We start from the raw sequence: 24,548 nt of genomic DNA, 5'->3' as shown, positions 1-24,548 counted from the left end.
TATAGCAGTCTACGCTAATGGAGGTCTTTTTGTTCTTATACTCCAAAAGGTCTTTACACACTGAGGAATATTGGCTGCACTACCACTATTTGAAAATGCTTGAATTACACTGATAGTGAGTATGCAATCTATAGGATACTTAGATATAGGAGTATCACGTTCTATAGACATATTGCACTATTTTGTGTTCTTATTTTTATTCACATAATCTGCGCTCCCCACCGATTGGACAACAAAAATTAGAAGATGAAAAGGGGCTTCCCTTCCTGGTCCCTCTGGGAATTTAAAAGGCAGGAGAAAGCCAGTCACCTGTTTTTGATCTGACTGGGTAGCACTTAATTTCCTAAACTTAGTGCCAAATAATTCAAATCGGGTTTGTTGTACGAAAAGACAGTAAACCGTTTTTTTGTTTACAAGGACAAGAGCATGGACTGAGGTTCAGGAATATGTATAAGATCAATAACTTTTCAGGTATGTTCTGCCTCCCTTTGGGTGATCACCCTGACCTGGTCCCTTTAATCAACAGAAACATTGAGTGATGCCTATTCGCAAGAACCTTAGTTAGAATTTTAACAAGTTAATTAATAAAATATGGTGTTAGCCCGGTGCCGAGGATCCATGCCCTTTTTATGAACCTGAGAAGAGCCAATATAAAAATAAAAAGCAAGGTCTCTTCTGTAGGGATGTGATTTTGAAGAGCGCATCTTATTTTTGTACCCATTTATCTTTGCTAGGACTATTGGAGCTTGAATTTTTCTATATTGTTAGATGACCAGTTCGACTGTCAAGATTGCTTGTCCTTTAAGGAAATTGAATCCTAACTGTAAATAGTGGCTGCTATAACTGTACAAAGTTTGTTCAAATTCGCTTGTCACTTTATTTAAGCACCATAACTGTTTTAATGTGTGGTTATAACCACGAACCAGCTTCATGTTGCATAGCCAGCAACCAACCTCGCACTGGGACACAAGGTTGAAACAGCTGTCTGTGAGTAAGTTTACTGTCTAGGCACTGCTATAAAAACACGCTGTGCTGCTTTCCTGTGTAATATGGCAGACTTAAACTTATAGGGGGAATCCATTTTAAAATGGATAAGTAGTAAAGTGACTCTGTGCTCATTTGCATGTCATTACCCAGAATCCCTGGCTGCAGTGGAAGCACTTAAGTGATAATGGGGAAAGACCGGGTTGTAGACTTGTCTGAGACATGCAGATACACCACATGGGGTATTTTTATTTACTGTACATCAAATTACTTCAAATCCTGCAGTTCTTTCTCAGAATATTATGTAAGATTTTGCATTTTTTTTTGTCCTGGTCTTTGCCAAGAGCTTGTGCATTCTATACCACGACATTGCATAGCGTCGTAGTAGTCCGTCGCGGGTGCCCAAAGTTGGCGTGACTGTGTAACGTCAGTTGTCGTGATTGCTGGAAGCAAGAAGATTTTGATATTTCCAGTGATCAAGGGGTGACATCACGGGCACATGAGCAATGAGGGTGAACTGCTCATGGCCACGCCCCCCGGTCGCGATCTCTGGTGTCCTGCACCAGAGTGCAGGAATCGCTGTAGGACGGCGACAGCTGACGTCACGCGGTCACATCGACGTAACCCCTACTATAAACTCGGTCTAAGGCTACGGCCTGGGGGGCGGGGCCATGACATCACACGGCTGGTTCGCTCTCATTGGCTGAACCGCCACCATGACGTAACCATCGCTCAGCTGCCACAAATTTCTTGTCTTTTGGCAATGTGCTTTGAGCATGTGCGCGCACGGACTGACTGGGGACGGCCCTACAGCGGGCCATCTCTTGGTCGCGATTCACTGGCACCGAGGCCTAAGGAGTATGTGTAGTTTCTGTGTGAGAGGCTATGCTCTCTGCCACACACCTTAGTACCACTTTATTAGCCTTTTAAATGGAAACCGGCTCCTTGACAAGCTAAATAGTTTGTGGCATAGGACCTAGTGTTTGGGGATTTCCTTAGTGCAGCAGGTTGGATTACCAGGGTTTGTCCTAAATGGTCCCTTTTTGAAGTAAGAAATATAAAAGGGTTGATGCTACTGTTTTGCAGTCTTTATGCAGCACGCTGAGTAGAATGTCAGGGCTTGAATGTTACGGTCCTTTATGCCACGGAGTGTGTGTGCTCCGTTTTTAGGGCTTATGCTGAACAGAATTATGTAAAAAGGTGGGGATCCAGACGCCTGTTGCTATTTAGCTTTTGTCCTATAAACTGGACAAGACGCTGGAAAATATTTAATGTTTTGTTCCAATCAGAACATTTTGTTAAGAGTTTATATTTTATTAGAATTGAATTGTTTGAGGTATACAAGTATATTGTATTAAGGTGGAGGGAGAGATGCAGGTACATCATTAAACACACCTACTGTGTAGTGTGACCTACTAGTAGACTCCAATGTCTTCAAGGATCATGAGTAAGTCAAAGCCTGGGCCTAACTGGCCTCCATTGTATACAAAAGGAACAGCTAGTCCCTTGCTTTGCAGAGGTCTTTGGCTATAATGTATGTTTATCATCATCCTAGCGCCACCCATGTACTGCTTCATAGCAGTAATATAAGCTAAGTGTTTTCAACATAAGTTAAAAAAAAATAAAATACAAAATAAGTCCCTGCCCCGAAGAATATAAATCATTATTTTGCTACGTACTTCATACTGGCCGTAAGCCTAGTTTGTCTAGAAGTATCTCGCACTCTAGACACAGGCAAGCTAGCAGTATTATAGTCTGTCTGGAGTAGATCAATAAAACCTTGCACATACATTTTTATTAAGGATTCTGAAGTGCTTTTTAAATATCCGTTTAGTTTGAAAGACAAATGGCTGTGGTTTAATACAGAGGCCATGTCATCAAAGAGCTTTGTCCTACTTTACAAATAACCTCTCCAGAAATGTGGTATTTCCTAAAGAAATAACTGAAATGGCGTGTAAATAAAATCAACAAATGAATACTGGAAAGACCACCTGTGGGAGGGTGTGGGACCAGGGCTGGCTACATGAATGTACTTATTTGTAAAATACTTAATGTAATGCTTTAATTTATTCAAGTAAATGACATGGTAAAATATTCAATAGATGTATGCATGTAATAAACACCTTTTTATACTTAAATACATAATATATTTCAAAGCAATGATTATTTTGTATGTAAATCTATTTCTGAAGAGATTGAGATTTTTTAATAACAATAATGATTCAAGATGTAAGATATACAGTAAAATGTTCTAATCTAGAGAATAAGCATTATAACTAGAAATAATGCAGATGTTGAAGAATAGATGGATATGGTAGAGAGAGGTGATCATGGCAGATATAAATTATACAGTTTGGGTGACATTGAGACCATAGTAAAAGTTATTAAAAAAAAAGGACACCACAGCACTCTTCATCCAACATTCCAGAGCGCCACCATTCATAAATGGTTATTTCTCACACCTTTCTCTACCCTTACATCATTTTCAGTTCCCAGCCCTCAGTTACTTAACACTAAACTAGCACTGCTACCCCTGCCATGTCTTTTATTTCTACCATCATCATTATTCAGCTAACTCAGTGTTTCCCAACTCCAGTCCTCGGGGAACCCCCACAGGTCAGGTCTTAAGGATATCCCTGCTCCAGCACAGGTGGGTCAATCAGCAGCTCAGTCATGTTGACTGAGCCACCTGTGCTGGAGCAGGGATATCCTTAAGACCTGACCTGTGGGGGTTCCCCGAGGACTGGAGCTGGGAAACACTGATCTAACTTAATTCATATCTCCTTCCTTCTCCACCTCTTAGTTCACATGAACTCCTTTCCTATCTGTCACCTTTGACACCAGGAGACAGACAGGTGTCCCTCGCTCTGCCACTAAATAATAGGTGCACTTGCAGTAGCGTAACTACTATGCTGCTAAACCCCGCAATGCGCAGGGTGGGCGCTGCTGGAAGTTGCACTCGAGATTGGGCTCAAGTTCCTCAAAGACTGATGCAGACAATTTCACCAGCAACAAAGGAAAGGGTTCTTTACAGTAAGGGCAGTTAAAATGTGGAATTTATTACCCATGGAGACTGATGGCAAATACAATAGCTTTGTTCAAAAAAAAAGTTGGACATCTTTTTAGATGGGAAAGGTATACAGGGATATACCAAATAAGTAAACATGGGAAGGATGTTGATCCAGGGATTAATCCGATTGCCAATGCTTGGAGTCAAGAAGGAATTAATTTTTCCCCTTAATGGGGTTTTTTGTTTGCCTTCCTCTGGATCAATAAGTAAGTATAGATATAGGATAAAGTATCTGTTGTCTAAATTTAGCATAGGTTGAACTTGATGGAACTACGTCTTTTTTTAACCTCATCTACTATGTAATTATGTATGTAACAATCCCTCTCCCTTCCTCAGTTTGCCGCAGCTCAGGGGGACCGGAGCATGCTTTGTACTACCCTCCCCATACCCATGAAACGTGTGTGACTGTTGGGATTGAGTGTGTGGGTTTGTGTTGTGATTGAATGTATGTGGAGGGTGGGTTAATTGTGTGTGTGTGGGGGGGGGGGGGGGAGGAGAGAGCGTGAGCCCTGGGGGGAATTGAGTGGGTGGGGAATAGTGTGTGTATGCTTAGTGTGAGTGTCTGTCTGTGAATTGAGTGAGAAGCGGAGTTGTGTGAGGGGGGAGAGTGAATGAGTGGGCAGAGAGATGGGGAGAGGGGGATCAAGAGTAAGAAAGGGAGTGAGACGTGGTGGGGAGGGGACTGAGGATCAGAGGGGGAGCCGAGAGCAAGGTGTGAGAGTGGGGGTGCTCGCAAAACTGACACGGGGACCCAGGTGGAAACTACATTTATTTTGTGGTGTTTGTTTAGGGGTCCCTTTCAAGATTTTTGCAGGGGGGCCCAAAAAATGTAGTTATACTCCTGTGCACTCAGGAACAAGACCAAGTGTAGAAAGCCCCTGATCGGTGCACAACTAGTGATTATAGTATGTTGTATAAGGGTGTCGGTGACATCCAGATAATAAATACTAGTGTAGCTGTATGAGTGCTCTAGCTGCAGGTTCAATAGTGAGAGGCTAGTGCCTATAGAGCAGTTACAGAGGCCCCGCGCTCGTCACCAAGGCAATGAAATGCCGGGGGACCGCGCAAGGCCTCTAACTCACCATGATTCAGCCGGCTTCGGGCGACGAATCACGTGACGTCGGCACGAAGGTAGAGGGGGCGTGCGAGCACAGGAGAAGAGGAGGCATGGGGGCGCAGCACCGGAGGTTTGCTACAGCGTATCGGTGTGTTCAAAATAATTTTGAATAGTCAACTAAAATAATCAGAACAGTAGTGACTAAACATGAACAGTGACTAGATGCAGATAATGTATATGAAAGCTGCTCAGCGATGTGGTGGAGCTGTCACAGAAAGTTAGCCTTAGGCTGCGCTTATAGTGCCGGTGATGTCTGGCTACGGTCACTGGAAAAATCTAATTGAGATGACTTCCAGCGATCGCGCCGTCGCTCTGCGCTTACTATAAGCGCACGCGACGCTGGCAATGCATTTGTTTTGACGCGACGTCGCGTTGCCGGCACTATAAGCGCAACCTTATACTGAATAAAGCAAAAAAACTAAACAAATAAAGGTCACAATTAGTGTGCTAGAAATTCTGTGTATCTAAGACAGGGGTGCACAATCTCTTCCCTCCCCCCCACGTAATTTGACGTCGGGTTACCATAACGATGCGTCGCTGGAAGACAAGGTAAGTTACAGAGGCCTCATGCAGTCCCCCGGCATTTAATTTAAATGCCTTGGGGGGGAAAGCGCGGGTCCTCTGTAACTGCTGCGCCTGCTCCCCCCCCCCACCCCCCCCAGAAAATCTCACGCCTTCCAGTTTGCACACCCCTGGTCTAAGATAGTGTCTCTGTAGAAGGTATAGTAACCACTTTGCTAGCCTTTATACAGCATCATATTTAAAGGAGCTGCTGCAAGCAAAGAGCTGATACAGTTTGTAGTCCTAATACGTGCTACTTAATATTAACACGTTGTATGGTGCTTCACTGTTTAGTGAGTTATGAAGGCAGTCAGCAACCCCAGTAATGGTAAAAAGCTGGGAGTTGTACAATCCCTTAAAGAAAAAAAACAAAAGGCTTCATATATTTATTATGCTGTAAATGCAGCAACTAATCAAAGCTGCAGTGATTCGGTTTATTAGAAATGATTGCTCGTCACATTCACTATCTCAGGGCTTTAATAAGCTAGGTGCAGTGTCCAGATTCAGAAACAAAAGCTGTATGTTCAGAACGAATATTAAATAAATCAATGAGTTTGAATTGGGTATAGTTTGCATTTACCAGGTAAGGCTGCTGGACAGTCGCTTTTGTAGGAGAACCGTAAAGCATTGTATGCTATTTGTGTGGTTTAATACAGCAGCTGGTAATTCGGTTACTAAAGAATGATTACTCCTTTCGTTAGCTTTCTCAAGGTTATAACAAACTACTGTACATGCAGAGTGCCCAGATTCAGAAGCTCAAGCTGCTGTTCAGCTTTGACACAACTCCACAATATAACCTGAATTTAAACACACCTACAAAAATAGTTCTCCTCCTTGCTTCTAGAGATATCTCTCCAAATCATGGCCCCTGTTTAATTTCTACATACTCTTGTTCTTCACCTCTCACAGCCAACTTTTCCTCCTCCTGGTGTAATCCCCTCACCGTATACCCATCCCATCAACCTCCCTTTCTCCGGTGCCCTTTGGAATACCCACTCCCTTTCTAACAATAACATTACTTATTTTTCTCTCACTCTGCTCCTCTTTGCTGTAACAGACTTGGCTCACTCAGTCTTACTCTGGACTAGAAGCTGCCCTCTCTTGGGCCCGTAATATAGTGGGTGCGTGCGGCACTTATAGTTGGCTGTGGATAGCCAGCCGTCCTATACTAGGGCCGCGCACAGCAGTGAGCGTGGAGCCGGCCGATCGGGGGGATGACAGCGAAAAGTAAGTTTTCGCGCCGCTGTAATGTGTGTGCGCAACGTTAATAAATTATTTATTCATACGTCTATTTATTTTTTTTGGAAATATATAAAGTTCACGCTCCCCTGACTTAAATGACTATATTTCCCAGGTATTTCAGGTGTGTTGTTCCTTGTGCACAGGTGTCTCCAGGTGTTGTATAAAGGTGCGTGGGGAGTTATAGAAGTAACATGGGACTATATCAAAGGCGTTTCATCTCCTGCTCTCTGCCACCTTTAGGTAAGACAAGCTAACGCGATATAGTGGTAAATTAATATGGTGTTAAGCCCATGTTAATATGGTATAAAACAGCCGTTATTCTTGCCTATAATTAGCTTTGTGCATAGGCATTAAACTCAGGGTAAATAGTGGGTGCTAATGATTTTGATAACATCCCATGAAGTTAACAGACCTTTGTCCCTTTAATGAGTCTCCTGGTGATCCTATATTTTACGGTGAGAAAAAAAATGTTGGGAAACAAAACGAGTATTTTGCACCACACCGCCCAAAAAGTGAACTTATTATTAAATCTATGTTAACATGTGGTGTTTGAAATACACTATCTCTAAGTCAAAGGACAAACAAATGTTTAACTCCTCCAATAAAATGTTTATTTATTTTTACATTTTTAAAAAATCTGTTACCAGGTATTTTTTTTTTTTTTAACTCTTACGCATAGAATACCAACATATAAAAATAAAACAATCCTATTTAATAGATTTAATCACCTTCATCCCATGTGGCTTCTTTTGCATTTGTTATGTGCCGACTCTCAGGCATGTCATTGAATGCAGGGGATGATCCATTTGCTTGTGAAAAAGCTCCAACCTACCTAGAGGCTACACCATCACTAAAGTAGTATTGTATGTTACAAATCCCCCTAAAATTGAATATGTCACATTATAAATCTACATTGAGTAGCATCACACACTTAAATCTGTCTAAAACACTTCAGGCCATCTGCAGAAACCACAAGGGATGTGAAAGGGAAACAGGAATGGCAAATACAGATTGTACATGGCAGATATGGAATGGTGGAACGTCAGGGGAAGTACAGAAGAATACAGGGGTTCATGGTATCATCGGATAACACAACATGTATATTCTTAGTGAAAACAGGAAGGACGGGCTTGATTTTTTTTTTTTTTTTTTTTTTACAATCCTACATGAACTGCTTCTTTAACATAGAAAGATGAGGCAGCATCCAGATGCTTATAAATTAAATAATACCGAAGATATAAAAAGTCAAATATCTGAGACAAAACAGTCGGCCCTCAGTACTGCCGGGATCGCTTCACTTCGCTGGTGTCTCCAGAGTTTTTCCTCTTGCGAGAAGTCCCTGCCCCTGCGACCTGAAGATGAGGGACAGCTTCTGGGAGGCAGTAATTGTCTTTGGCAGGAGGCAGTTCCTTTGAAGAAAGGGATAACAAGTTTAATTAAAAAACAAAATAGTGCATTGTACGTTCCTTGTCCGAGCTCAGTGTAGCACCTCCTCCTGTAGCGGGTGTTCTTCCGCTTACATCATCACGCATACGGGCAGAGGGGGGCACGCGGAGCTGAAAGAAGGAACGTAGCCATTGTTGCATGTTTCTGCTGGAGCCCAAAAAGCCGGTCGTGCCGTAACCCCTGTGTTATCCGATAAACACATTATAAAGCTTTGTGAGTAGTTTTGCTCTTTAGTACCTTTGGATGAAATAATCGATTTACACTATGGAGCCACCTGCGCATCTCTCCATTTATTTTTAGATCACTTGTGAGACTTGGTTGGTCTGAGAGGCTGCAGTCAGCCCAAGTGCCTCTAAAAATGTAATCATCTGGATTAACCCATTAACACTACAAATATTGGATCGATAACCCCTTTGAGGTATTACTACTAAAACCACCAGTGGATTTGGACTATATGTTAGTCCTTTATTATGTGTCTCCTGGGACTTGAATTTACCTCTGTAATATTTGTAAGATAAACATATTTTTCTTCTAGATATCTCTTACTTTGGTTAGCATGTTTAAGCTTTGTTGCCAGTGGGCACTATATACACATTGTTCTATACACCAGCACTCTTCCACTTACTTTATTTGTTTTACTTATTCTGACACACAGATTTAGATTTGATACCTAGTCCACTTTAAAAGCAGTCTAGCTCAGATACAGACACCTTTCTTTTCAGGCCTGTAACCTTCACTCCACTTTCTGAGAGATCGTTGAAAAAGAACAACAAATAAATAAAAAGGAGAGAAACAAAGAAAGAAGGAAAGAGAAGCAGAGATAGAGAGAAACGGAAAGAGGAAGGGAGACAGAGAGAAAGAAGAAGGAAAGAGAAAGCCAGATGGCTTTATATTATCCATCTTGAAACCGTTTGAATTAAATGATGTATTCAGAAAAAAAGAAACCCGTGATCGTTTCTCCCACGTGCCAGTGTCGGCATAAAAATGAATGCGGCATACTCCAGTTTCTTAGTTACACACCCTATTTAAACACAAACCTTCATAAGGTAATCAGCAATGTATTCTGGTTTTAAGCAGTGTACTCCTTGTGCTGCAGCCTCTGCCACATTAACCCTGGCATCTTCTGGTCTCAGTTTGCTGAAGTCTGCAAACAGGTGATTGGTTTCTTTAAACAGAGAGGAGGAATGGCCAACGAATACCTAGAGGGAAGACAAACATGGACACGGGACACATATCCTTAGCATTATTTAGTAGTGTGACAGCAATAACAACATCTTCACATCGTATTGCTTCATTCATGCGATGTTCTCGTGTGAAACGAACCAAACATAACAATTGCTAGACATTACATTGATGAAATTAATTCAACGTTAATTTAAAAAGTTTTGAATGGAAACCACAACCAACCATTGAATCCCAGGTTTGCTTTATTTATTTAAATTATAGAACCAGAGGAGCATTAAACCTCATTTTTAAAATTATGGCAGGATTGAAACATCAATTTTATGGTGAACAAATTACCCAGTTTGTGCAGCAAGACACAGTATTTGAGTAGCTTCTTATACACAGAAAACATGAACCGCACTTTATAATATACTTTGGGGCTTGGACATTCATTTAACATCATCATTTTGGAACTAAGAAGAAACAAATGAAACCCACCTTTGCTCCTCCTGACTGCAGAAGGCGTTTGAAGCCGGCTTCTTTTGATTGGTCAACATTTAAAATGACTTTCCAGCCACTGAATGCCCCCTGCAGAAGATCACAAGAAAGCTTTGATCACGCTGTTACCCCCTTCCACTGGGAAGCACTTCCATGGGGTTTATGTGCACACAGCAAAGATGGCGTCAGCCTTATCTCAGCGGCTCGTACGAGCGGGGATCAGATTATGCTGCATACGGAAGGATTAGCTCCATGCTGGAGGTTGGAATTAATGATCAGGGCTCCACTTTTACCTGCAAGTCTGGATATCTTATTCATTTTATTTCTTTTAGGAATCTCCCAAGGTTTTGTCATACCACCATCAGACCCATCATTTTTAAAGACGATCAAAAGTGCTGATCCAGTCTCAACTGTGTCTGCACAAAAGCAAAACCATGATACAGCACGGCAGGGAATAAGTTTCCTTCAGATCACGAGGAATGATGGGGTTATCTCAAATGTAATGCTAACCATCAAGGCCTGGATGAGGGTACTGTACGAACTGATTTCATGACAAAAGCATTACTGCAATTTCAAAGATTGTTGCTTTTTACGTGTAACCCCGGTCACTGGCGAGGTCACTGCACTGCAGGACTGACACAGAATCTGTTATTCATCTCTAACTAAAGCCTCTCAGGTGCCCCCCTCCATACCTCCACACTGCCCATCTCTTGTTTTAGCCTCTGCAGTTTCTTCCTCCACCTCATCGCTGCCACTGCCAGCATTTTTTGTTGGGGATTTATGCTGGTCAAAGCATCCAGTATAGAGTTGCTCCCCCACTCGTAGTCCTCTTCCTGCACAGAGTATACACAACCATACTCAATTACAGTACAGAGAATATAATGTTCTGTAAATACCCTAAAGGTATTATTCTGTACCAAACATGCAAACCGTATGTATTTGCAGTGGTTGGAAGTTTTGAAGTGTCTGCAACCAACTTGATTTAAAATATATTTGTTCTGTACCCTTTGGTTTTTAAATAGATGAAAATTCCTCAATCAAGTCAAATTAAAGAAATAAAAATAAGGTCGCCGAGACCAATAGGATGGAAAAGTTATCGAATTTATTATAGAATACCCCAACATAAATGAAAGGGTTTGGAACTTGTGATTGATCTCAATTTCACGTCATATTAACCAACCCAACACTGTTGTATAATGCACGGTATGTTCAAGTAAACGAATCTGCGATTTGTGACCTGCCTCCCGCCGCTTCCCAGCCCTCTCCTCCAGTCTTCTTTTCTGCACCCTCTCCCTCCCTGTTAAATCATTTAATAACGTCAAAAGGAGGACTTAAAAATAGCCATACAAATGGCTGCTGTTGTGTCCGTGACCGAATCACTGCCCTAAAGATCCTACAATCTAACCGAACAATAGGAAAGGACACTGGGATTGAAATTAGGTTAAGCCCACCCAGTTCTAACCATTTTAACATAAAAAGGTTTTGCTGTGTCTAACTATTTCCATTCCTCCCAGATGTGCTTTTAAATGGGGACATGCACAAGTGAGGCACAAGGGCTTTTCACTTGGGAACAGCAGCACAGCCCCATCTGACCAAATGTTTTCTGCAATAGCCATCTCCCACTGCAAAAGTGGGCTAGTAACTCGGACATTTCATACCTGTACAAAGCGCCCTATGGCCCTGCAGGACTCCAGGTATGAGCGGTGAAGCACCCACTTCCCGGCTGCCATGGAGGCCAAATACTTCTCATTTCGTAGAGGATGCCCAACAATGATGTGTGTGCAGCTCGGGTCGAAGCACTGCTTTTCTATCACCACCCCACCTGCAAAGAGTAAGGAAGCCACCCGAGTTATAATCCCTCAGGTGCGTAAGTGTCGTGTATTTCTCTGCAAGGACTTGTGATCTCGTGACCGGTTTGCTTTTCCAACATGCAACAAAAAATAGACAGACATTTGCAACATATCCACATGGTTTAAGCAATATCCAGGTCAAAGATAACAAGTCCAAACCGTATATCACAATTAAGAAGGAGTTCGTGATGAGGACCACTTAAAATGTCCCACTCCAGATCATATCTATCCCAACATCTGAAGCAGATTATCCTTTATACTACTTTAAGGCAGACTGTTGTGCGACACGGCAGTGACAACTCCTTACCACAGAAACCTCCGGTTTGCATTCCTTGCAGAGAAACATTTTTCATTTTAACCACTTGGAGGCAAAACATCAGTTTTCAGGCTGCAATATAAAGCAATGCCGACTGTGCCTGTATGCTTCCATCCATCTGCAACTTCTACTTGGGGAGCAGCGACTTAAAAAAAAAACATCTCTCTCCCCTCTTCATTTTTCCACCCAACGCTTTAAAAAAAAGTTTATAGTCCAAGAGCACATAATATATGTAATTTCTAATCTCTCATTGATCTTCTGCCATCAGATGTATGCTCTCTACATTGTACTGCACGTGTACTTAGGAATACTGCTTTTAACTTTCATTTAGTTCAACTCAAAGATAAATATTCACTTCAGATTTTTCTTGACTGCTCTTAGCTACTACAGCTTCTTACACTCATTGTCTTGGCATCTGACTGGTCCTCCCCTCTCTTCACACCTTCCCTTTTGTATTTCTGACCACAAAACCGCTGTATGCTTCCAGTATATTGAGAGAGCTTGGTTTTCTCTCTCTATATGATCTCATTGGGTGGCATCAATTTGCTTCACTTAGTATCATATCTGTAACCAGCACTTGATTTTCCCACCATTCACTGCAATTTCAAGATTACATTGGTGTTAAATGTGATTCTTCCCCATCATTCCCTGCTCACATTCATTCTACAAAGTTACACATCTCTGAAATCATACCTGCAACCCTACCCATGCAGGCATCCTCTTCGCTCCTATAGCCTTTACAGGCTCATCACAATGAAAGTATCCTGTCTTTATGATCTCTAGAGCTTTCTTTCACACACTGTACACGCCTATGATATCTTACCAACTAAACAAAACACGTCCCTGTTCCTCTCCTCTACTTTTTATCTCTCTGCTTCCCTTGTGTTCCACATTCATTCATTTAAAATGTTGCACGCTTCCCACCGTCTGTTTTGCTGCAGCTGCTCAATAATTCCTGCCGTCACTCAGATATTCCCTATGATGTCATTGGGTACACCCACAACGTCGTTGCGAAAACCCTCGGTATCTGCAGAGCTGTTCCCACTGCCCCTCTATGGCAGCTGGGAACTCTGTCATGTAGTCCCATCTAAACAATTCAGGCTGCTGAATCTCCCTTCCTAAACCAAAGTCCTTAGGAAGGGATGGTATTAAGGGTGACTGCAGATTATAACTTGGGAGACAAGCCTACTTGTTAGACACAAATCTACATGTTGCAGTATAGGTCACAGTACCTAGCTCCTCAATGAGGTGACAGTAGTCAATGCGTTCCTGAGGATTCAGGGAAGACAGCTGGAACCGCCGCTCCTTCTCAGCTTCCTGTTCTACGGGTGGCTTCTCTGCCTGCAATCACACGTGTAAATTGTAAGCACATCTGATCAATAATCGGCACACACTCCCTCTCTTATTTTGTTATAATCATTACAGTGACTATATTATAATAATCTATACAGAATTCATGTGTTATATGTTGACATACCTTGCATCTTTTGCACTGCTCCAGTTTTTTTATTAGAAATTGGACATTTGTAAAAAAAATTCTATTTGTACTTCTATATTTGTATTCACTGGGAATTCCTCTAATATCACTGTTCCTTTTGTTTGTTTGTGTATGTGTGTGTACACACACACACACACACACACACACACACACTACAGCTGCTGGAGTAGCCGCGTGTGTCCTTGCCTCTGCGCATGCACAAGTGAGTCTGACATTATCCAGAGCGCATGCGAGAGTGACTGTTACATTATCCAGCCGAGCCGCGCCATTTCCGTGTCACATTTTCGTCTCCATGACGGAGTTTTGTCCCATCAAAATTTAGTAGATGCCACTACAGAAGTTTGACTTAAAAAAAAAAAGGCCTTTTGTAATACAATTATAAATATTTCAGCTAGAAGTAAAACGGCTCAGAAAAAGGAGCTTTTGAGGCTAAGGCACTCACACTTTGTATGTTTTAAAGCAAGCTTGCCAACATGATACAAAAACAGGTGGATTTATCAAGGTAAATATCTCACTTTGTTCAACAGTAAAGGTGTGAAGGTGTTTTGACATGGAGCAACATTTTCGGTTTAAAGGGAAAATCCCACTTAGCTCAAAAAAAGTCAACATTTACCAATTTATTTGCCTTGCTCAGTAAAATTATTTGCACCTGGATTGAAAATGGAATATCAAGTAGAAAAACAGCTGATGAAGTCAACCGAACGTCTAAAGTACATTTAATGGTGCACACCTGGCCTACTAAAACTTAACATTTAATAAGTGTTGAAATAATAAATAGTTACACACACTGACAAAATAGTGACAATAGGTGAATATATAAAATAATAAAATCACAGGAGATGCGGCTGACTGATAGATATCCACTGGGAGAGACTGCAAAGTCTCTTTGTCTCAAGGGTGGGTGAAAAAGATCTATCAATCAAAGAACATAATAGCCCAGGTGTCCACCATAAAATGTACTTTCTTTAGAAGTTCGGTTGACTTCATCAGCTGTTCTTCTTCTTGATATTCAGTATCCCTAATACATAGGTTGCACACATTGCCAATCCAGACAATTAGGCACATTCACATAATTCTGATCTAATCAGATTCGACAACTTGTTGTATATGGATTGAAAATTGGTTGAAGAATAGATAGAGAGTTGTCATAAATTAAACTTTTTCAGGTTGGGCTAAAGTTGTGAGTGGAGTACCTCAAAGATCGGTACTGGGACCCCTGTTTTTTAACTTTTTTATTGATGACCATGAGGTTGGCATAGAGAGCAAAGTCTCAATCTTTGCTGATGACACTACATTGAGTAAGGTAGTAAAATTAGAGCAGGATGTAATGCAAATACAAATATAGGTTAAGTATCGGTCATCTAAATTTAGCAGAAGTTGAACTTGATGGACGAGTGTCTTTTTTCAACTTCATCTACTATGTAACAACTATAATTATGATTAAAGCAGACATTTGGTTGTTTTGTCACTTAGTTTTTTTTTTTTAGCTTACCAGGTTTACAAAGCAAATACATTACATATATACATACATACATACATACACATAACACAATAACACATACACACACATATATACATACACTAAGAGGTGGCTGATTTTTGTAAAAAGAAAAAATGATGTAATTCATAAAGATTGAACGTGTGAGACATGTCACTGTCATATCAGTTTCCTCCTAAAAGGGACTGCACGGTTATGTCATTATAGTCGAATAGTAGGTAATGTCTCCTGAATAAGGTGCAGGGAAAAGAACATTTTGAACTAAATTGGTGAGAAAATCACAACCCTTCGTATCAGCTGTAAAGAATAATAATGACAGGCACCATTAACAGAAGAACATCTGAAATATATGGGTACGGGTCAAAAGTGGTTTGTTAAAACCTTACAGATTATATGCATCAATGGCTTAATACAGTGATAGTTACTTAGCTACTTCCCCTCAAATGGCATTTTAGTGACACTGTAATGCCGTCTACCAAAACCCTTACCCGATGATATTGCATATGGAGTCAAACACATGTGTTTCTGCACTGCAGGTAACTATGGGCTTCAGAGGGAATTTTATACAAAGAATTCTCTAACCTTTTCCCTGGGCTGCGGAGCCACTGGCGGCTTGGCGAGTGGGAAGGCAATGCTAGGTGCTTGTGGGGTAGGGATCAGCTGGTCATCTTTGGTCGGAGACTGAAGATCTGTAGCTTTCTGGTGCTTGGGAGCTTCAGATGATAATGTATGGTCAAGATCACAGGCCTCTGCAAGTCAAAAAACAAAAACACTGTCAAATAAACACCCTTGTTTGTCTACGGATATACATTGAAAATCAAAGAAGAAATAACCCATTTCTACAAAAAGCAGGGTTGAGGTAGCAAGAGGAAGTTGTAAGCAGAGTTTGTGGGGGCCTGGTATTGCTACGTAATGACTTCCAGGTGTTATCTAATCGTTTCACTAGTTAATAGCATTTTACACTGAATCACGCACACTAGTGCTACTAGTGCAGTGCTACTCCATAAGACATAGTTCAGCACCACTCAGTAAATACGACCACTTCCAGACCACTCAAATGAATGGGCAGTAAGTGTTTTTTCTTTCAACACTAAAGAGGTCTCACAGACAAGCACCCAAAAATGGAGCTAGATCACAACCAGGGAATTACAGACCTGTAAGCCTGACATCAATAGTGGGAAAGCTACTTGAGGGCGTAGTACGGGATAATATTCAGGAATACCTAACTTCAACGAGGGTAATGCAGTTGATGTGGTCTACTTAGATTTTGCAAAGGCTTTTGATACGGTTCCACACAAGAGGTTAGTGTACAAAATAAAGCAAATTGAACTCGGTAAAAATATTTGCGCCTGGACTGAAAAATGGTGGAAGGATAGACAAGAGGGAGTTGTCATAAATGGAACTTTTTCAGGTTGGGCTAAAGTTGTGAGTGGAGTACCTCAGGGATCAGTACTGGGATCCCTGCTCTTTATCTTGTTTATTAATGACTCGAGGTGGCATAGAGAGCAAAGTCTTCATCTTTACTGATGACATTAAATTGTGTAAGGTAGTAAAATCAGAGCAAGATGTAATTTCTCTCCAGAAGGACTTGAATATACTGAAAACTTGGGCAGGGAAATGGCAGATGAGTTTTAATAAAGATAAAAGGTTATGCATTTGGGAAAGAATAAATAGCCAATTTACAAATTAAATGGGGTTAAATCAGGAGAATCCTTAATGGAGAAGGATTTAGGAATGCTTGTAGACAGCAGGTTTAGCAATAGTGCCCAAAGTCATGCAGTAGCTACATAGACAAACAAGATCTTATCTTGCATCAAACGGGCAATGGATGGAAGGAAAGTAAACATAATTATGCCCCTTTATAAAGCATTAGTAAGACCAAAACTTGAATATGGAATACAATTGTGGGCACCACTCCATAGAAAAGACATTATGGAACTAGAAAAAGTGCAGAGAAGAGCTACCAAATTAATAAAGGGGATGGGCAATCTAACTTATGAGGAGAGGCTAGCTAAATTAGATTTATTTACATTAGAAAAGAGGCATCTAAGAGGGGATATGTTAACTATATACAAATATATTCGGGGACAATACAAGTAGCTTTCAAAATAACTATTCCTCCCAAGGACAGTACAAACACTGGGTTATCCCTTAAGCTTCGAGGCAAGGAGATTTCACCAGCAACAAAGGAAAGGGTTCTTTTCCGTAAGGGCAGTTAAAATGTGTAAATTTATTACCCATGGAGACTGTGATGGCAGATACAATAGATTTGTTCAAAATAAGGTTGGATGTCTTTTTAGATAGGAAATGTATACATGGATATACCAAATAAGTAAACATGGGAAGGATGTTGATCAAGGGAGTAATCCGATTGCCAATATTTGGAGTCGGGAAGGAATTTATGTGTCCCCTTGTGAGATAAATTTTGATGATATTTCACTGGAGTTTTTTGTTTGCCTTCCTCTGGATCAATATACTGCAAGTACAAATATAGGATAAAGTATCTGTCGTTTAAATTTAGCATAGGTTGTACTTGATGGACGTATGTCTTTTGTCAACCTCATCTACTGGCATTTATGGTCTATTCACTTGAATGGGGTCACAAGGGATCTTCCAGTTCAGATCTTAATAAATATGGCCTTCAATGTCCTATCTGATATCATATAAAAAAATGAGTGGCCACAATGTGGCACTCAAAAATGAACAAACAATATTTGTGGTACACTGTAAATAGAAGAGAGATACTCCTCGATACGCATAACAATGGAACATGCACACAACTTTGACAAAACATCAATTTAATGTAACCATGTATTGTCATCGTAACTCTGTGCCCAGGATGTACTTGAAAACGAGATGTAACTCTCAATGTATTACTTGCGGGTAAATAAATAATTACTATGTCAACATTTCTATCCAAGCTTGGACCTTCATTAGGATAATTTTAGGGTACGTTAAAAACCTAAATGATGATTCATTGCAGTGACAGGACTGCTTTGTCATATCCAGAATAAAATAACTCTGGATTCATGCCTTGTTTTTTTTATAAGCATTATAATATAAATGTATAGAAATTTGGATTATTTTTTATGAATGAATCCTTGTTGCTACTTTTGTGGTAATTGAAACATCACAGAATTATTGTGTATTTCACAATATATTATGGGCAATCTTAAAAAAAAATTTAAAAAAAATATTGAGCAGCAGTTAGCAGCACGATAAGAACCATGAAATAGTGCTGCTGTCTCTCAACAATAGTACAACTTGTGCACTAGAAATATGCCTTGGAAAAGACTTCTTGGCATTGTATTCTGTGATGCTCTTACCAATTTCAGCTAATTCAGTGTCTGTTAAAGACTCCTTAAACTGGGCATTATCAACTCCAAGATCCTTGATGTTAAGCTGAAGCTGTTCAGAGCACTGGGATGGGCTATTGGGCCACTGCAGATTGCTGGCAAGTCTGGCCCTCTCCTCTCTCGCAGTGGGATCATCCCAAATGATTTGCTCATTCTGTGACGGTTCAGTATTAAGGTCCGTTATGGGCTGACGAGATTGTCTAGGAAAATTAGGGAACACAAATATATGTTGATTTAGGCTGGAAGGATTTAGCAGAGAGATAAAAGTATTTAGGAAATTAAACAGAAGGGATGTATCCCGAATATATTTGAGAGATGACAGGTTACTTGCATGCGTTTTTACTGTACATTTGAATAGGATTTGTTTGCACATTGATTGACCATGCCAGAGCCTGGTCTGATACAATACCAATACAGGTTCAGTCCATTCCAAAATGTTGTGCGTAGAAAACAGAAAATCAAAATAAACTACTGAATTGTGTTTGATTCATTTATCATTTAATTACAATTGCCCTTCTATGAAAGGAAACTAAAGTGGTCATACATGTACAAGCAGATTCTGTAGACTCAGTATATCATTCATTAAAAATGATAGTGTAGAGTCAGATGGCTCCTAGACCTCTGACCTCCTTAAAAGGACACATCAACAAATGTGTGCATCTTAAAATAGGCTATAGGGCTTTTGCTCAATTGGAAAATGTATATGTAATGTGTACAATTGATAAAAGGTCATATTGAAAGCATCAGATAAGGCATATAAAATGAGACCTGTAAGAGAAAGACTGCAGGAGTTTGCAGCAGGTAATATTGTCAAATGACCTGGGGAAATTTGGTTTCAGAAGATGACAGTACTCTGGTGAATAGAGGAAGAAGATAAAAGCGATTTAAAGTGACGAGAGCAGGAAAGCATAACATAAGAACTACAAACATCAAATACATTTGGAATGAGCTTACCTCAATGTGTCATAGTTAGACCACTCATTCATTTTAGAATACAGCAGATCAATATACAGTGAAATAACTTAAAAAATATATAAATATATATTTATGATGATAATTCCAGAGGTTTACATGGAGGGGTGGACTTATTGAAGTCCTGCTCGAACTTTCCCTCTAGAATACTGGAGAGAACTGTAAGTAAGGCTTTGTGATGCTTTGCCAACTCCCATGGTACTGAAGGTGGTAACAATGCTCACTGGACTATATTTCTCCTGTGCACCAGACCCCTGTCACATCAATTATCTATTTTAGGTCTTCCTGAGATACTGTGTCTTGCCTGCTTGACTATGCAAATACTGATTTCTAACCTACAGTAACCCGGCTAAAAGTTTGGCTGCACCTTTGTATTTAAATACAGGCATACCCCGAATTAACGTACGCAATGGGACCGGAGCATGTATGTAAAGTGAAAATGTACTTAAAGTAAAGCACTACCTTTTTCCCCACTTATCGATGCATGTACTGTACTGCAATCGTCACATATGTGCATAACTGATGTAAATAACGCATATGTCACAGGCTCTATAGTCTCCCCGCTTGTGCACAGTTTCGGTACAGGTAGGGAGCCGGTGTTGCTGTTCAGGACGTGCTGACATGCGCAAGCGTGAGCTGCCGTTTGCCTATTGGGCGACATGTTCTTACTCGCGAGTGTACTTAAAGTGAGTGTCCTTAAACCGGGGTATGCCTGTAGTGTCCTGCAGTTTGGAACAGATTAAACTGTGTTATATAAGCTGCCATGCGATCAAGTGTCACGCAATGTCATGTGCTGTTATCACAAATATCCATTTTATATTGTAATAAAATAAACGTTACATTATTGAAAGGCAAATTCGAGTGTTAAGTGATCACTCAAAGATTAACGGCTACTGATAAATTGTACCTCTGGAAAGATGCGGGGCGCAATATTCTGCTTCCAAAATAACAGGGGTGCTGGAAAATGACACTTTCATAAACACCTTGAGAATTTTAAGGAAATCTTAGAACTGAAATATCCAAACATTGTCTTTTAAATGTAATCTCATATTGCACCTGTATAGAGTATATCAAAATGTTGTAATATTGTAAAATTACAGTAGTTTCCAATTTTTGGGGGTTAAGGAACCTGCCATGGTAATATCATGAGACATTATGTATTTTAATCCATCTGGTGCTCCAGGGGTTAATGGTGCAACAATTTGAGTTTAAAAATACAATATATTGGGTTTATGACAGGTCCAGGCTTGTCAATGGGTCTGTGCTGGGCTTCAAACAGAACTTAATTGGGAGGGCCTATCTTGGATAGCCCACTAAAAGTGACACGTGTTGTTTAGAAGGTCGAAAATGCTAAGCAGATCTGACTCTACCAACCTTAAACCAAACTCACAGTTCGTGAATAATTACTGGTAACTTCCAGAGAGGTGACACAAAGGTTATGGACTTTATTTAAAATGATAATATCATGTACAGCCATGCAAAAAATTATGTGTGTATCTGTGGCACTGAGTGGCATATAATGACTACAGACGTCAGGTTTAGCAGGTACTAAGGGACCGATATCTATTTGTCGCTCAAATTTAGGGGCAAGACGGTCATACTTAGGCCTCGGGCCGCGCTGAGCCGTGCTCCTGCTCTGCCTCGCCTGCTCAAGCTGGAGCTTTTTTGTGTCCTGGCAGGCGAGGCAGTGAGCGCGCTTTGGGGGTGGGGCGGGGCGAAGGCAGAACGGAGGCGGGGATAGTCCCTCGCTCCCATTGGATGTGAGCGGTCACGTGACCGCTCCTCCGCTCCCGAGCGGCAAATTTTAAACTTGCCTGTCTCCTCAGAATTTCTCAGCCTCCGCACGCATGCGGGAGCAGCTGCTAAAGCCGCGCTGATCACAGATTAAGGGGGTAAATTCATCTGCTCAGCGCGGCTCAGCGGGGTCTGTGGGACTATGTCCCAGGCCTAAGTCATACTCTATACTTAAGTTGTAGCATAGATTATGAAAATCAAATTTCAATAGAGGTGTGTTTGGACCAAACACGTGAAGTCCCAATTTCTGCGCCAGTGACCTCTCTGGGGGAAAACCTATGACATACTGTATGGTAACATAGTGTATAGGGATTTATGTTTCATCCTTTTATTTTAAGAAACTGTCCTGCATTTACTATAATTGTATGTTCTTGTAATCCTTTTTCTGTAATCTAAGCAATATATATATATATATATATATATATATATCTATATATATATATATATATATATATATATATAAAATGTTTTGACGCTTTGGGCTGTGAATGAACTGATTGCATGCTCTAGAGAGAGTATTTACATTTTTTTTTTTTTTTTTACTGATGGGTGTGTTAAGTGTATATTTTTTTCTATCATAAACAGGGACCTGAGACCCTGGCAGATTTTTTAATTTGACATCTTTTGTTTGCATAATTTCTCGGGTGGTGGAAGCATATAGATATGATTGCAATTGAGTAAGTGGTTAATATTAACTCATGGAAGGTACCTTGCGAAGGAGAAAGACGAGTTGCCATGTGTATTAATCTTGGTTGCATATCTAAGTCACGTGCTCACTTATGTGCTGTTCGTGACAGGTGGTATATGGGGATGGATTGAGAGGAGATATTGTTCATTTGAGGGATCTTTGCGAGGGTGAAGAGTGGGAAAGCTTACGAGCTGTGTATTAACCCATGTCCCGTATGCAGGTCATGTGCTCACAGGTGTGCCGTACATGACAAAACCCAATAATTATATTGTGACATTCTGAGGAACCCCAACCCTCTCTAATTGCGCATCTGATATCGGATTGTAAATTCTTCTGGATCTGGTACAATCTTCAAATGATCTGAAAATTGCAGGGAACATATACATATATATATATATTTATATTCTGTTTGTCTGCACAGTTAGCTATGTGTGTGGCCAACTCTTTAGATGGACATTATATAATGATACTGTACCTTAGTGCTTCCAATACCCTGCTTCGGCTATTTCGTGTACAGCGAGCTCCATCAGGGGTAGAAGGTGAGTTTTCAAATCCGGCCCTAGTCAGGGAGCCCCTCTGTCCGTGTGGCTTCACTATTGATGTCGCAGACATCAGCTCCTGCAGCTGTCGCTGGAAATTCTCTCTCATCTCTAAGTTCTGTGTTAGCGCTTAGGATGTGTATAGAAAAGAGATAGTTAAAAAGAAGACAAAACAGCAGAAGAAACCTTTGAAGTTTTGAACATTCATGTACAATAAATAATATGAAAAACGTAAGGTCCATGACTGCCCAAAAATATTTTTTTTAAATGAAGACTACAAAAAAAATCTAATCCAAGACAAGTGCCTTAAAACACAAATACTTTGTACCTCCTTTAACTTCATGTGGTGGGTTCTCTGCTCCAGAAACATCCGCCTTTTTAACGTGATTATCAGTCTTTTCACCTTGCTCATTATCCTCTTCTAACCAAAGGCCATTCATCTAGACAAAAAAAACCCCCAGAGAAAACAAGTTCCCTATGTGAATCTGGACCAGCAGGAAAAGCTTCCGAGTTTTAGAGGAGGTAGGATCAAAGAGGGGACGACCCCAAGCTCAGTCCCACATGCAGAAGCTTTTTTATTTGAACTCTCCCTGCTCCCTCTACAGTGCAGAAATGAACAGTAGCAACATCAGGAACCACTCAACACAAGGGCCGGGATCTGTACATTTAGCAAGGTTATCACTACCCTTGATAGATAGGAAAGGGTGGGTGATCGTTTCCGATTCCAGGAGGCAGCACCATCTTCTGAACTATCAGGGTGTTTCAAAAGGCCCCAAAGAGTCTGTCGCTACCTTTACACTTCTTACTTTGGGCTGCTCGGAGGGGGGTTAATTACTGCTCCACCATTGAGCGAAACATCCTAGTGCTGCAACTGGGACCAAGAGTGCACAGCAGTCTCAAAATCTATTGTACGTTTCTAGCGATGACTTAAGCAGAAGGTGTTTGCTAGTGGTTAAAGATGTAGCCCCACATGGGACCAACGTGAACTAATGACAGTGATCAGTTTAATAGGATAACACTCGTTGATTAATCCCTTTTTAAAGAAAAATAAAGTCAAGTATTGGTATTTTTAAATACGTTTTTAAAGTCTGAATCTAAATTACAGCTTTATATAGAAAGTAGCAGAAAAGGCATTTATTCACTAAGAATGACACAAATCCCCACATTGGTTGTGTTTGTAGACCCCTGCAAAAAGTTGCCAAAACATAAACAAAAGGTGTGGGAAATGAAATGAACATTGCACAAGCTCTAAGGAGACGTGAAAAACAGAACAAACAGGGTGCTGCATATTGTTAAAGTATTTTTGCATTTTTGTGTCTTATGAAAAATGTTTACGGTGAAGGCATCGCACGTTCCGGATCTCCCAGTAAGACCCCTCTGTCGTACCTCATCCTGCTTCAGGGCCATGCTTGTTGAAAGTTTACTGCTGGAGTGTGGTCCATCTTGTACGGCACTGATGTCCAGGCTCATTTTTGGATTGTAGGTTTGGGGGTAAAGAGATTCAGGGACTCGCCTCTGTTCTGCGGCACACTGTATGCAACCAAACAGCCCCATTAGAATAGCAAATGCATATGGACATAGGGGTAAACAAGCATGTTGAAAAGAAACAATGCTGTTTTAACATTGCCTCTAACTGTTTGTATATTTGTAGGTCTATAGCGCCAACAACACCTGCAGAGCTTCACATACTGTAAGAGATATTAGAATGCATGTAAACATAGTGCTTCAAACATAAAAGAACATACTAGGAAAAGGAATCGCTGCCCAGAGAGGTTACAATCCTAGTCTAAAAACCTTCAGTTTTACAACAAGTGAAATGTTTTGTTTGTAAACTGAAATAAAATGATCATGGCTGCTCTACCAACTCATCCTTATGTCCATCATTCCTTCCAAACACTTCTGCTGTGTACAAGATGCAGCCACAGGCAGCCTCACTTCCCTTGGGAAAGGAAAGA

The 24,548-nt window shown here is 40.7% G+C and overlaps 1 protein-coding gene across 7 annotated transcripts in view; it reads right to left on the bottom strand.

Moving 5' to 3' along the window:
* Positions 1 to 7,562: 7,562 nt before the first annotated feature.
* TOPBP1 (DNA topoisomerase II binding protein 1) overlaps positions 7,563 to 24,548 on the bottom strand; it is a 66,234-nt gene continuing 49,248 nt past the window's right edge. For 5 of the 7 annotated variants that reach the window (XM_075587107.1, XM_075587108.1, XM_075587109.1 and 2 more), the window contains 11 exons: positions 23,980 to 24,123; positions 22,922 to 23,033; positions 22,530 to 22,722; positions 18,571 to 18,800; positions 15,827 to 15,993; positions 13,481 to 13,589; positions 11,741 to 11,904; positions 10,775 to 10,915; positions 10,083 to 10,172; positions 9,458 to 9,619; positions 7,563 to 8,383 (listed from right to left, as the gene is read on the bottom strand). In XM_075587107.1, the coding sequence (XP_075443222.1) occupies positions 8,249 to 8,383; positions 9,458 to 9,619; positions 10,083 to 10,172; positions 10,775 to 10,915; positions 11,741 to 11,904; positions 13,481 to 13,589; positions 15,827 to 15,993; positions 18,571 to 18,800; positions 22,530 to 22,722; positions 22,922 to 23,033; positions 23,980 to 24,123 (1,647 nt within the window). In that variant the 3' untranslated portion in view covers positions 7,563 to 8,248. The other 2 variants (XM_075587110.1, XM_075587112.1) reach the window with 2 other exon arrangements.

The sequence above is a fragment of the Ascaphus truei genome, chromosome 2 (genome assembly GCF_040206685.1).
Source record: "Ascaphus truei isolate aAscTru1 chromosome 2, aAscTru1.hap1, whole genome shotgun sequence".
Classification (NCBI taxonomy): Eukaryota; Metazoa; Chordata; class Amphibia; order Anura; family Ascaphidae; genus Ascaphus; species Ascaphus truei.
Note: the sequence above shows the minus strand (reverse complement) of the source record. Positions and strands in the feature narration are given on the sequence as shown.